The 12,715-nt window shown below is 45.4% G+C and overlaps 1 protein-coding gene across 14 annotated transcripts in view; it reads right to left on the bottom strand.

Annotated features, from left to right (window-relative positions):
* Positions 1-12,715, bottom strand: part of LOC138203939 (phosphatidylinositol-binding clathrin assembly protein) — an 83,138-nt gene that overhangs the window by 45,656 nt on the left and 24,767 nt on the right. For all 14 annotated transcript variants that reach the window (XR_011178751.1, XR_011178752.1, XM_069158960.1 and 11 more), the window contains exons 3-4: positions 1,045-1,120; positions 721-823 (exon numbers count right to left, since the gene is read on the bottom strand). Coding sequence is in view for 12 of the 14 variants with exons in the window: in XM_069158960.1 (XP_069015061.1) it covers positions 721-823; positions 1,045-1,120 (179 nt within the window). In the remaining 2 variants the exon portion in view is untranslated. The remainder of the gene's footprint in view (positions 1-720; positions 824-1,044; positions 1,121-12,715) is intronic.

Here is a 12,715-nt window from a genome sequence, read left to right as displayed (position 1 = left end):
GAGGTTTCTGGGAGCTTAGGAGACGCTAGTTAAAAACTGTACATTTTGACATAATTTTGGCCCATTATCATTACAATATTTGTTTTTAAAAGACTCACAGTGTGCCACAAAAATGAATGACAACAAAACATTGGTAAACAAGGCTTCTATTGAATCAATTTCTATATTAGTCAGCATTCAAAGTAGATTTTGTCTGTTCATTTGGCAAACGTGCTGTGAGACAAAAAAAAAAGAAAAAAAAGTGTTATCCTGAGAGTCGAACCCCTGTTATATATATTTCCTCAGCGGGACGTCGCGTTTCTGTGTTTAACCCGGCTGACTACGGCGTTGTCGCTTTGCCTTTTCCGGCGATATTTCACACGTTCGGAGCCGCCGTCCAACTACGCAAACAACTTCGACATGAAACAAACTATTTTCTGTGTTGTTGGGAAGGTTTTAACCCCCGGTGCTCGACTGTAAGAGACGTGCACACCGAACGAATCAGAGAGTTTGTGGAGAGAACAACAGGCTGTCTTGCGCTCTGACTGTAGTGTAACACCGTCTCTCCTTTTGGTGCGACAGGATGAGTATGAAATGATGAGTGAACTTGACATTTTGGGCGTGTGTGTGTGTGTGTGTGTGTGTGTGTGTGTGTGTGTGCGCGCGCGCGCGCGTGTGTGTGTGTGTGTGTGTGTGTGTGTGTGTGTGCGTGTGCGTGTGCGTGTGCGTGTCAACCCTTACCCCCTCTTCATCTTGGTGAAATCCACAGCCACCAGTCTGTAGGACATGGCCTTTTCGTTCAGGTAGCGGCTGTACCGTCTGATGAAGGTCGACATGTCGTAACCTGGGAGGGAGAAGAATAGAGTCAGGAGGAAGGAAACAGACGGAGCGTGATGTACGAGAAGGCTACAAATGATCTATCGCATTTTTATTGCCGATTTAAATACTTTTCTAAAAACATTTTGGTTTTTCCGTGTCATTTCCTTCGAGGTGAAGCCATGACAGAGTGACTTATCACGACAGGGCTTTCGGAGACTACGGTGTGAACGAGCGAGTTGTATTTACCTTGCAGAGCTCCCTTATCCAGGAAGTTGTTCAGGTTAAACAGAGTGTTTCTGGAGGCCAGGTACTGGATGAAACGCTGAGATGAAGGAGACAAAAGTGAAATATAAACAGCTGCACGTATACAAAACGTTAGTGGCATTTATAACTTTGAAAGATGCATTTTCTTGTTCCAGTTTTCAACTGTTGTATTCTGGGATCCGATTTTTTTAAAATACGGGAACTAGTTCAAGTCTCTTTTAGGCCGTAACTCCACTTGTCATTGTCGATAATAGGTAATTAAAGGGAATACGACATTGTTGTTCCACCATTAAGACAGCAGCGAGGTCGGTCAGAGTGCTGGATGGAAGTCTGTGTAAAGGGGCCGCTGGCATGGACTGGGATGTTTTGATGAAGTGTTATGTGTGTGACCTGCCAGCAGGGGGTTAAAAAAAAAAATCGTAGTTTATTGTAAAAAAAAACAACACCACCAGTTTAACGAGGGTCTACTTTTCTGCGATATTCCAGGATCTCTGTTTAAAACAGACTTTGGAGAAAATATTTTTGCGGGTCAGCATGCTAAAATGTGTTCCCACACAAGCAGAGCTCGAGGCCGACGGATGCGTCAGAATGTATTTGGCCTTTAAACAAGTTTCAAGTTCAAATTTTGACCCGCTGATGACGCTAAATCCGTGATGAGTTACCAACATTTCAAGTATTCATCCTCTGAATATCATAAATGTCGAAAACAAACCATTGAGCTCATCTATCAAAGCAGACAGGTTGAGTGAAATTTCTTGGTGGAGGTAACGTGAAGAGGCAAAAGATCTCTAAAGACATCAGGATTCATCCCCTGGGGAACACGAACGTCTGTCCCATATTTCATGGAAATCTGGTGAATAGTCATTGAGATATTTCAGTGTAGATATAAATGGTGCGCAGGTGCCATGTTTAGAGTCATGCTGTAGAGCACGGATGATCTTATGTTAAACATTACTTCATTAACTAAAAGCATAAGCTCAAACACACACACATGCTCACAGTTCACAGCTGGTAACTTGTTTGTGCTAATGAGTCAACAGCTAACAGAGAAGAGCGACGTGATTCATCAGCGACATGAAGTCTCTCCATTAAAAATGCAGCACACAGCGATCTCTGCAATAACTCAAAACATTTGGTCTCTCAAGACGTTCCCACCGAACCGTGATGACGAATTAACAATGTTATGTTCCAAAAAAAAAAAAAAAAAAAAAAAAAAAAAAAAAAAAAAATCCCATCGTGTCCTGTCGTCTGCCTTCCAGCAGAGGCCGGAGGTCAGGAACCTCGGGAGCCGGTGGGGAACGGGTTTGTTATCCTGAGGCACTCAGCAGGGAGGAGGTTTTAACCCCTTGTCTCTCCGGTGCGACGCCCGCTGCTTTGGATGGTTTAAACTCAGCTGCTCGCGTTACCTCCGGCTGTGCGGTCTGTGTTTAAAAATGAACTCTTTCTCCTCTTTTTTTTTTTTTTTGTTCTTCTCCCTCGTCATTTGTGAAGACTCGTTACGAGTAGCTCGCACAGAACCGGCGAGGGAGGACAAACGGCAAGAGGGAAGCAGTCGAGAAAGAAAAAAAAAAAAATTAATTAACCTTTGGGAAGTGGGAGAAGATTGGCAGCACAATATAATAAATTATTACGTAATAACCGCCTGCAAATGTTAATGAGATCAAATCTCGAGCTAAAACTGCGGTCCAGAGAGTGATAAATGTCGGCGCGATCATTTCGAGACTTTTCGACATCCCGTGTTTGTATTTGAACACTTTTTTCCGCTGCCGCGTAACACAACGGGAACCCGATCCCTCCGTTCGCTCCCCGCCGGCTCCAAAACACTAGTCGCTTGTTCGTTTTGACAGATCTGATGCCACCGAGCAGGTGTTGGAAGCGTTTCACTTCCCATTTTCCCGGAGAGGTTTTGCTCAGCACGTCTGCTCTTTTTCTAGCTTTAACACGTCCTCGCTGTGCTCTCACACCGAGCACAACCTGTCTTTTACTGTCGGACGCTGGTCAGCATAAAGTTGTTTCTTTTTCCTGCTTGTTCGGGAGAGTTTTTTTTTTTTTTATTCTTTTTTTTCACCTTGTTTGAGAGGACCTCGGTGTTCAGATATTAATGATGCGGAGAGCTTTACTTATTCACGTTCTCGAGCTCAAGAATTGTTCGGACCTTCGGGAGGACCGGAGACTCCGAGCAGGTGCCGGTAACTCATCCATAGTTCGGTCCAGCGGAGACGAGCACGCACATCCGAGTCAGCAACTAACATGGCGAGGTCAGTGAGGTGCAATCCAACTGAGGTGCGTCTACCCAAAGGTACGCAAGCGCAAAAACAAGGTGCGATGTTAAAACATAAAGTACTTAAAAAATTAAAAAATTAAAAACAATGGGCCGAGTGGTATTTTGGACAGAATGTGGAAAAGATCCTGACAACATTGAACACAAACTGGTGTCAGACGGTGCGAACTCAACCTCGAGCAGAATCCACTTCAAAACTGAACAGTTTTGAAGGTGTCCTTATGAGCGTTTGCAGGGAGTAAAAGCTGATTTGACAGTAGACGACGCTTCCAATATTGATCTTTCGGCAAAGAAGGTCCAACTTCTCAAACGTGGATGCTTCGCACACGGCTATGAGAAGACGTATGAAATCAGCACATGTTTTCATAACCAAATGTTCCTGAGTTATGGTGTTGAGTAATGGCCAGAACAAGTCAGAGCGAATGTTGACCTTTAGTATTTTGGATATAAAAATGTCACCACTTTGCTATTTTATCCGATGAAGTGAAGGTTTTGTCCGGATTAGCGCATGAATTCTTGAGTTATGGCCACAAACCTGGTTTGTCAGATCACAGCGACCTTTGACCCCCAAAATCAAGTCAGTTTGGACCTATCATTGAAGTATTTTAAAGGTGTGTCTTCTGAGGGATGGTTGTAAATATTAGTCATAAGATCCAACAGTATGCCGTTGTTAACTTTCTCTACTTTATTTACTAAATTGCAGTTGTTTGTTTCACCACATAGCTCCCATGAGTAGTAAATACGATTGTGTTATTGTTTAATATGACCGAGCTTAAACCTTAAAGTAGAGAATAATGTTCAATTCTCCAGCTGCTACTCATTACCTCCACACACACACCCCTGTTAATATCTTTGGCCTCCTTGTCTGCAGTCGGTCATGAACTTTTACAATTAAAGTATCCTCCTGACGGTTTCTATAATTATCTGCAGGTACAATGAATTTACTGCTTCTGTTACGTCCGGCTTTAAAGCTGAGGTCTCTTAGAATGACAGTCGTTTAAAGTAAATATGTCTGGAGTTTCTATATACTTTCAGTAAATATTGAATCCACTGTAGTCTTAACTGCAGTAAAAATCTCCAAGAAGTCAAACCAGCAGGCAGGCCAGAGACTTTGCTTGAGCTTTGGAATGGAAATATTTGAGATTTAACTGGGACTTTGTCCCGAACGACCAGACGTGAACTTGCATTTTGTCTCCTGTGAACGTTTCTGCAACCTCGTCTTCCTCACACGGCTGAGTAAGCGAGTGCAGTGGAATAAGTCTTGGCTATCGTCCATAGTTCTGGGAACTCGGGCCTCAGGCTTCCCAAAAGCATCTTAACGTTAAGGCCGTCTCTGTCCAACTGACTTAAAATGATCTGAGATTTGCCCGTTTGCCAATTCCCGATCTGGCAGGGAACCAGCCCTCAAAGGCTGGTTGGACCATCTAAGAATGTGTGTGTGTGTGTGTGTGTGTGTGTGTGTGTGTGAGCACAAATATGCTTGCGGGCATGTGTGTTGGATTCAGCTGCACTGACATTTCCAAGGCCTCTGGGACTGTTTAAAAAGGCATAAAAAGAATGTGATTTTGTTCTTGTTCCTCTGTGTGTGTGTGTGTGTGTGTGTGTGTGTGTGTGTGTGTGTGTGTGTGTGTGTGTGCGTGCGTGTGAGCGCGTGCGCACATTGTGGAGACGAAACTCGTATTCACGCCGGCACACGTGGGGATTCAGCTTCCATCTGTGGGCCGAAAATGAGTCCCCAAAACGTTCTGGCGTCAACACAGCCGATGTTAGAGAGACCGTTTTGAGTCGCATTCAAAGTTGCAGCGGAGGTAAGGACAGGAGATGTAGGCATGGGGGAAGGTGAGGAAGCATCAAGTTAGATCATGATGAAAATCGGGAATTTATTCTTTTACTCCTCACAAAGTCTCGTCTTTTTGTTTAGTGTATATATTTATATATTTAAAAAATTTCCCCTCGGGGATTAATAAAGTATATACCTACCTACCTACCTATATCTTCAAACACAAAATATTCAATCGACATTCATATAAAACAGCAAATCCTCACAAGAAGAAAAACTTTTTTTTTTTTTTTTGAAGTTCTGCCAGCAGCGGCAATGTAACAACAACACTATAATATCTCAGCAATTATGTAATGGCTTCGATGGCCGACACGTTTGGGCTCATGGTGAAATTGTCTTCATGACTACTGGAAGTGCCGTCGTGAAATTTGATACACGCCTTCGTCGGATCAGGATTTTTTTTTTTTTTTAATTTGGTTTATGACTAAAAACGTGCAAAACCGATGACATTTTATTTCCCATCAGCCTCGGCTGTCAGTTGTGTTGAATGGCAACAAGTAGATGTTAGCATGGTCGCATGCTAAGCAACGGTGGTGAACCCAATACCTGCTACGAGTCCGTGTTAGCGTTGTCGCTGTGAGCACGTTGCCATGGAGACGTTAGCATTTACCTCAAAGCGCCGCTGTGCCGAATTAGGGCCTCGCAGAGCCTCTCGCGCAGCTGCAGACTCAATCTTGTTGCTTTTAAAAAAAAAAAAAATTGTTTTTAAAAAGCTGTCAAATTGTTGTTATTTTCTGGCAAACGAACAAAACGGATTTGTCTTTTCAACGGAGCGGGAGTCAGCACAACGTCCACCGAAGTCTTCACAATGTGACAGACTAAGACGAGACACTGCAGTGGAGTGAGTTCATCGTTGTGACCGTAGGTGTAGCGGCAGAGAGACGAGGAGAAGACGGTCGCAAGTAGACGGAGGAAAACGAAAGGAGAGACGGCAACAAAAAAAAAATAAAAAAAAAAAAGAGCTCCTAAACTTCACAAGCTCTCTTCCTCGGCCCCTTCTTGTGGCGCCGACCGCTCTTCTTCCTCATCAAAAGTCCATTTTGACGAGAGCCAGCGTTTCTCCCTCGGTGTCGCAAACACACACACACACACACACACACACACACACACACACACACACACACCACAGGGGAAGGCAGTGAGAGAGAAAGAGAGAGAGAGAGAACCCACACAAAACGCATGGATATAGTTAAAAAGGAGAAAAATCTATAAAAGGGGGCAGAAACGCTTGGCGCGAAGAAAAAAAAAAAAAAAAAAAAAAAGAGACAGAGAGGGAGACTGAGAAACCCGCTGAGCCGCAGATTATTCAGCAAGGACGCTGCCAAGAAGAAGTTCTGAGCGGAGATTCAGATTTTTAGAGAAAAAGGGGACTAAGAATAGAGGGGAGTGAAAAGACGAGACAATGAGGAGATGTAGAGAGATTGGGTGGTGTAGGAGGAGGAGGAAGAGGAGGAGGAGGTGGTGGTGAAGCGGCTCGGCTCGTCAAATAATTCATGTTAGCATATCGCAGAACAACCTCATGTATTATTGATACTTTCAGATCTCGGCTACCCCCCCCTCCCCCCGCCCGCCTCTCCCAACCCCAACATAGCTATGCAATAGAGCCACCAGCATCCAGCTCTCACCCAGCCTCTACCTTCCACCTCCCTCTGTAACCTCGCTTTCTCCACCTCGCTCTCAAAAGTGCACCAGTTGGTGGTTTCCGTAGTAACCAAACACCACGGCCTCAGCGCTGACCTGAAGTGGAGGCTGTTTTTTTTGTTGTTGTTGTTTTGTTTTGTTTTTTTATTTTGTAGACAGGTTATGTACAAAAGAAGCCAAGGCTGGAGCTCCGTGGGCTGTTGCAGAATTTCGACAGCGTATTAAAAAAAAATAAAAATAAAATAATCGGAGCGTACATTATTTGACTGAAGATTAATGTCCAAACGTACCACAATGCCCAAACTATCGCAGACACACGTGGACGTGTACTGTTGGTCTGGAGTTGTTTTTCTTTTCTTGGTTTAGGCCCAACGGTCTTGAAGCCCTCAAAAGAGTTTCCAGTTGGATTAATTGCTTTAGATGGTCGTCGCTCTCATAGCAAAACGTCAATTAAGAATGCATTAAATACATATTTGCATTCCAGTTAGTACGACGGTTCATCAGACCACACAAAAAAGGGGGGGGAAAAAAGTGCATTTCTGCTGGCGGATTGGTAAACCCCGCTTTCCACCCAAATGTTGAAATTCCAGAAACTTTGCAATAAAAACCAGAACGGTTGAATACAGCTTCCTTATTGAATAATAAGTGTCAGAATGCATCGAGATGAACAGCTGGTGGAGTCGATCTTTGTACACTACTGCAGCGCATGTTGGTGCAAAAGATGTGACGTAATCAAAAAAAAATATATATAAATAAATCACGTGTCGAACCATAAACAGTCAAAGGCTATTGTGCGCACTCAGCGTCTTTTCTTGTACTAAATGGTTTGGTATGAAAAAAAAAAAAAAAAAAAAAGGGATGGAAGCAGTTACATAAGAGTTCACACTCCGTTTACTTTCTGGCCTCTACATATTTGTCCAGTTTACAGGACGAGGTGGGCACAGTGCTCTGTTTTGGAAACTTACCGAAATTGCCAGACTCGAGCTGCAATTCCAAAATGTCTAACTTGTCTTGCGTCTCGTGTTTCTACCTACGAGGAAGAACAGCGAGTTCAGCATCGAGGCTGAATTCCTGAACGGAAGTTTGAAATCCGCCCGCAGAAATCGGTACTCCCTGAACTCCCATCTCTTTTCATCTCTCCACCCTTTGGCGTGAACTCTCGGACCCGCCGGCCCGGCCCGCCGACGTCACGCCACGCGATATCTGGGAAGTTAAAACGCCGAGCCCTCTTTGGACCCGCCGACGTGTGCGGGGAGTCGATGAACCGCCGGTACAGGACTTATTGATTCCTCGTCGTGGAAGTGTTCTCTCAGCTTTCACAGCTTGTACAAATAGCTGTTAGTAATTTGGGGATTTCACCGTGTTGCTCAAGGATACGTCCCTCTCACTCCTTCACTCGCTGTAACACTCGTATCTCACCATTACGCCTTGTGCTTTTTCTCTCCCATAGTTTTTTTTTTTTTTTTTTGCTTATTGTCTTGTTGCCTCTCCATTCAGTTCCCCTCGCTCGCCTAGTTTCTGTTCTTTCTTTTGCAGATGTCCACCGGCCACGGCCCCACCGACAGTTCATGTTTTGGATCTCGATGCTGTCCTTTTCTCTCTCCGCTCCACCCTCACCCCGAGCGGTCGAGGCAGAAGCTCCGCCCACCTCCGAGCCTGGTTCTGTGGCAGGTTTGTTCCTGTTAAAGGGGAGTTTTTCCTTCCCTCTGTTTGGGAGGGTTTTTTTTCCTCCTAGCTTATGTGTGAATTGTTGTGTTTCTCTGTATGGTGCTGGAAAAGTTCTGCTGGAAAGACTTTAACGTGTGAAGTGCCATGAAATAACCATATGGCGCAACATAAATAAAAACTGAATTCAGCAGGGAGGAGGTGGTCTGTGGCTAACGGCCTCCAAATAACGCTGCATGTTCTTTTCTTTCTTTTTTTTTTTCGGGTCAAAAACTGCCCTACCACCTGTTTACAGGGAATAAAGCGGGGTCAGTCGGGCCTACTTATCTCCAAACGGGGGTCACGTAGTCCACGGGGGAATTATTTTTGGCCGCCGCGCTCGACTTTACTTTCTCTCTGGCACACGCACGCACAAAAAACACTGTCAGAACTGACTGCAAACCGAGCTCCACTGAAGGGGGTGACTCACACAAGAAGAATGAGTCGTGATCGGGCTGTGTTGAATGAAAGCAGCTCTTATGCAAGCAGAGAAACACACAATCACACACACACACACACACACACACACACACACACACACACACACACACACCAGGAAACAGACGTGTGGACGGATACAGACACATGTGCAGTTTCTACAGAGTCTAAATCCAGCCCGGGTTTCTACCCCCGTTCTTCTACTCCCCCCGTCTCTCCTTCTCTTATGCAATCAAGCGCTGAGCCTCAAAAGAGTGAAAGAAAATTATTCATAAAAGAGATGTCGGGTGCTTCAAATGAGAAGATTAAATAAACATGTTTACTTTTAAGCATCTGTGAGTCCATATCTGCCTCGGTAATAAGGTCAGTGAGTGTGTGCGAGTGTGTGTGTGAGCTTTGTACCTACAAGGTGACGAGGCTAACAGTGTGTGTGTGTGTGTGTGTGTGTGTGTGTGTGTGTGTGTGTGTGTGTGTGCGGGCGCGCGCGCGAGGTTAATGATGCAGCCGAGCGATGTGACTCTCTCTCTCTCACACACACACACACACACACACACACACACACACAGAGAGAGAGAGAGAGAGGGAGAGAGGGTCGCAGGACGGTTTTCTAGCTACGGCGTAACGTTTTGCTCGTGTTTACACATTTGACAGAAAGAGTCTGATATCTAAAAACCTGCTACAACGAGAGGAAAGTCTCCTGTGGCAGAAATAGTTCCACATTTCCACATCCAACAAGTAAAAGTTCATTTTCTGCGGAGACAATGTTTTGCAGCTGGAGCTCTTCTGATGCTCATCACAGCATGAAACGGTTAAAAAAAAAAAAAAAAAAAAAAAGTTTGGTTTCTTTGATTAAAAACCCTTTAGAAGGAAGTTAACTATGACTCAAGGAGGGCGTCAGTATAATCATCCAAACACCAAACTGAACTGAAACTCGTGTGTGTGTGTGTGTGCGTGCGTGCGTGCGTGCGTGCGTGTGTGTGCGTGCGTGCGCTGCTGAAGCTAAAGATTAAACTTAGTAGATACCAGAGAAGTTCGATTTCAAATGAAGAGATGAATTGTCATTGATGATTTCAGTTTTGAAGCCAACTCGAAGAGGGAATTCGCTGCAGCTCTGAACGGCTGGCTTTATCTCCATGGCAACGGCAGCTGAGGCTCATGGGCATTGCGCTATTCAGAGCAATCCGTACCGTCTCGGGTAAAATAAGTGAAATGACGAACACTGATGGCCTTTGTAATAAACCTACAGTATCATTAAGCCGACTTGAGTATCACCTGTGAATCTGGGTGTGCGGCCCAAACAGGTGAATATTAAAAAATGGCTGTTTCAAGCGAAACCACTCTTCCAAATTCGCTCTTAAACTATTTGATTTTTCTTCGCGTGATCGACTTTGGAGATTAAAACGACTATTCGAATATACCAAATTTCGTGATACCTCTGCAGAATATCGAGGATTTATCAGGTGACTCCCCTGATAAAGAGCCTTTAGGTTTTTCACCAAAAGCGTGATTTTTCCAAGGAGATCAATAGTCAACAACGGTGAGGGAGGAAAAAAAAATACAAATCAGAGTCGTCGCGTAACAGCAATTGTTCACTAATGTAAATTGTAAAGAGTCTTTGCCAAGAATTCCGCCGCTTTTCTTTTTTTACTGGATCGCTGTTAACCAAGAGATGAAATGCAGTGATACAGTTAATTGTAATGTTTCAAGCGCAATTGTATAGAGAGGCGGACCGGCGGAGCTAATTACAGCGCTGCTAATTAAGCCTGGCACTTGAGGAGAGACTGGTGGAGGCAGTAAACACGACCTCTCACAGGCAAGTACACCTTTTAGAAAACAATGAGATGAGATGCTGTAAAGACAAATCAGATTACCTCACGGCAGCGAGTTACAACTGCTAATTAGTAACCCCACAATGTAATGGAATTAATTCATGACGGACACCTTGGCCTTTAGAACAACTGTCCCAGTTAGCCGTACATGCAACTCATATCCATTCGTGGTATTAAACAAAAGCTGCGCTAAGCTAGACTGTGATTGGACAATCCCTCTTCTGGGGATGGGTTTAATTAAAAATCTGATCGGTATTATGTCAGCAGATACTCCCAAATCAATAACGTGTAAAAAAAAAAAAAGAAAAAAAAAAGGAATACAAAAAAAAAAGAAACAAAAACTGGATGCAGACACGCCCAGACTGGGAGAATCTCTATTGAGCTTGTTGTTGTACCCTGCAAGTTTCCGGATGGCCGAGCCCAGTAGGACGACCGCACACGCACACGCACACGCATTACTTTCATCTATTGATCACGCAGACGCAGCCAATTTACTCGGGTTGGAAAAACTTGTTTATCTGCCTGGAGGAGCCGCAGGAAGTGTGTCGGCTCATCGCGGGCTACCCTGGAGTTTTCACTTCTTGTTGTTTTTTTTGTTTTGTGTTTTTTTTTTAAAGATAGGATGTTTGGGTGTCGCAGATAACCGCGGCTCCATCTGGAGCGCGCACGCGCGGGCCGCGCGCCGCAATCTCGACCTCTTCGCTAATCGGCTCCGCGTCGGCGACACCAAGCGCGCGTGCGGTTGACTTTGTTTGTGCGTCGCGTCGGAGCGGCGTTGCAGATTATCACCGGTGACCCCTTTTGTAGAGTTGCGGTGACCTCTCCGACGCGACGCAAATAACATCCGCCCCCCCCCCCCCCCCCCCCCTCTCGATCCCTCTGACACAGAGCTTGTGTCAGCAGGTCTTTTCTGTCTTTCAACCCCCTCCCGACCTTCCCTTTTTCTTCCCTTCCAGTCTGCCTCGGTCAAATGTCTTCCATGACGTCTCTCGTGCGCACACACACACACTCTCTCTATCCTGACTTTAAAAATCTCTGCCGCCGTCTGCGCCCCGTCCCCCCCAATCTCCCCCGAGGGGTGGCGAGGGAGTCTAGCGATGAGAGTGCTTCGGTGACGTCACCGAAAAACAAATGGGCCGTTCGCTATCTGGGACACCGGTGGTGGTGGCGGCGGCGAGGTGGTACGGGGAGGGAGGGGAGCACTCGTACTGCAACTTTACACTGCTGTAAAAGCGCGCGCGCGCACACACACACACACACACACACACACACACACACACACACACACACACACCCTCTGTTCCTCCATCTCTTTCTATCTCACACACACTCAAGAGAAAAGTAAAGCGGTGTGTCCTGCCAGCATCAGCATTTTTCGCCGGTGTCCTCGCCACACCGTCCCCGTCTCCTCTCATGTCCTTAATGACTCTCACACTCTGTCTGCTGTCTCTCTCTCCCTCCACCTTCTCCTTCGCTCGCCCTACCACCCCTCTCTTTCACTGCACTCCATCCTATTCCTGGATCCAGCTCTCTATCCCCGTGCACTGAAGTGCAATCAATCAGACTGTAAGTTTCCTCGCCGACACTTACAACTGTCCTGTCCTGAAGGAGGAGGAGGAGGAGGAGGAGGAGGAGGAGGAGGAGAAGGAAGGATGATGGGTAGTATTTTTTAGTAGGCGGCATCATTTATTTTAGTTTGTTTTCAGAGCGCTGCCGTACTGGTTCCTGTGGTCTGGCGAGTCTTTAGGCTGCGACATTCCTCGAAGTCACAGTCGACCGAGCGAAAACAGACAAACTATGAGGGGCTATTAGAAATGGAAAATATTTAGCGTGACAGGTTAGGGGTGAAGGGGTTTGATGTTCTGCTGTGTTCAACAGGAAACGGTATTTATTCTTTATGAAACCATTGTTGACAGGAGA

Source organism: Embiotoca jacksoni, unplaced genomic scaffold (genome assembly GCF_022577435.1).
Source record: "Embiotoca jacksoni isolate LCO1_2020_lvr unplaced genomic scaffold, fEmbJac1.0.p SCAF_24, whole genome shotgun sequence".
Classification (NCBI taxonomy): Eukaryota; Metazoa; Chordata; class Actinopteri; family Embiotocidae; genus Embiotoca; species Embiotoca jacksoni.
This window is presented reverse-complemented; position numbering and strand designations above follow the sequence as displayed.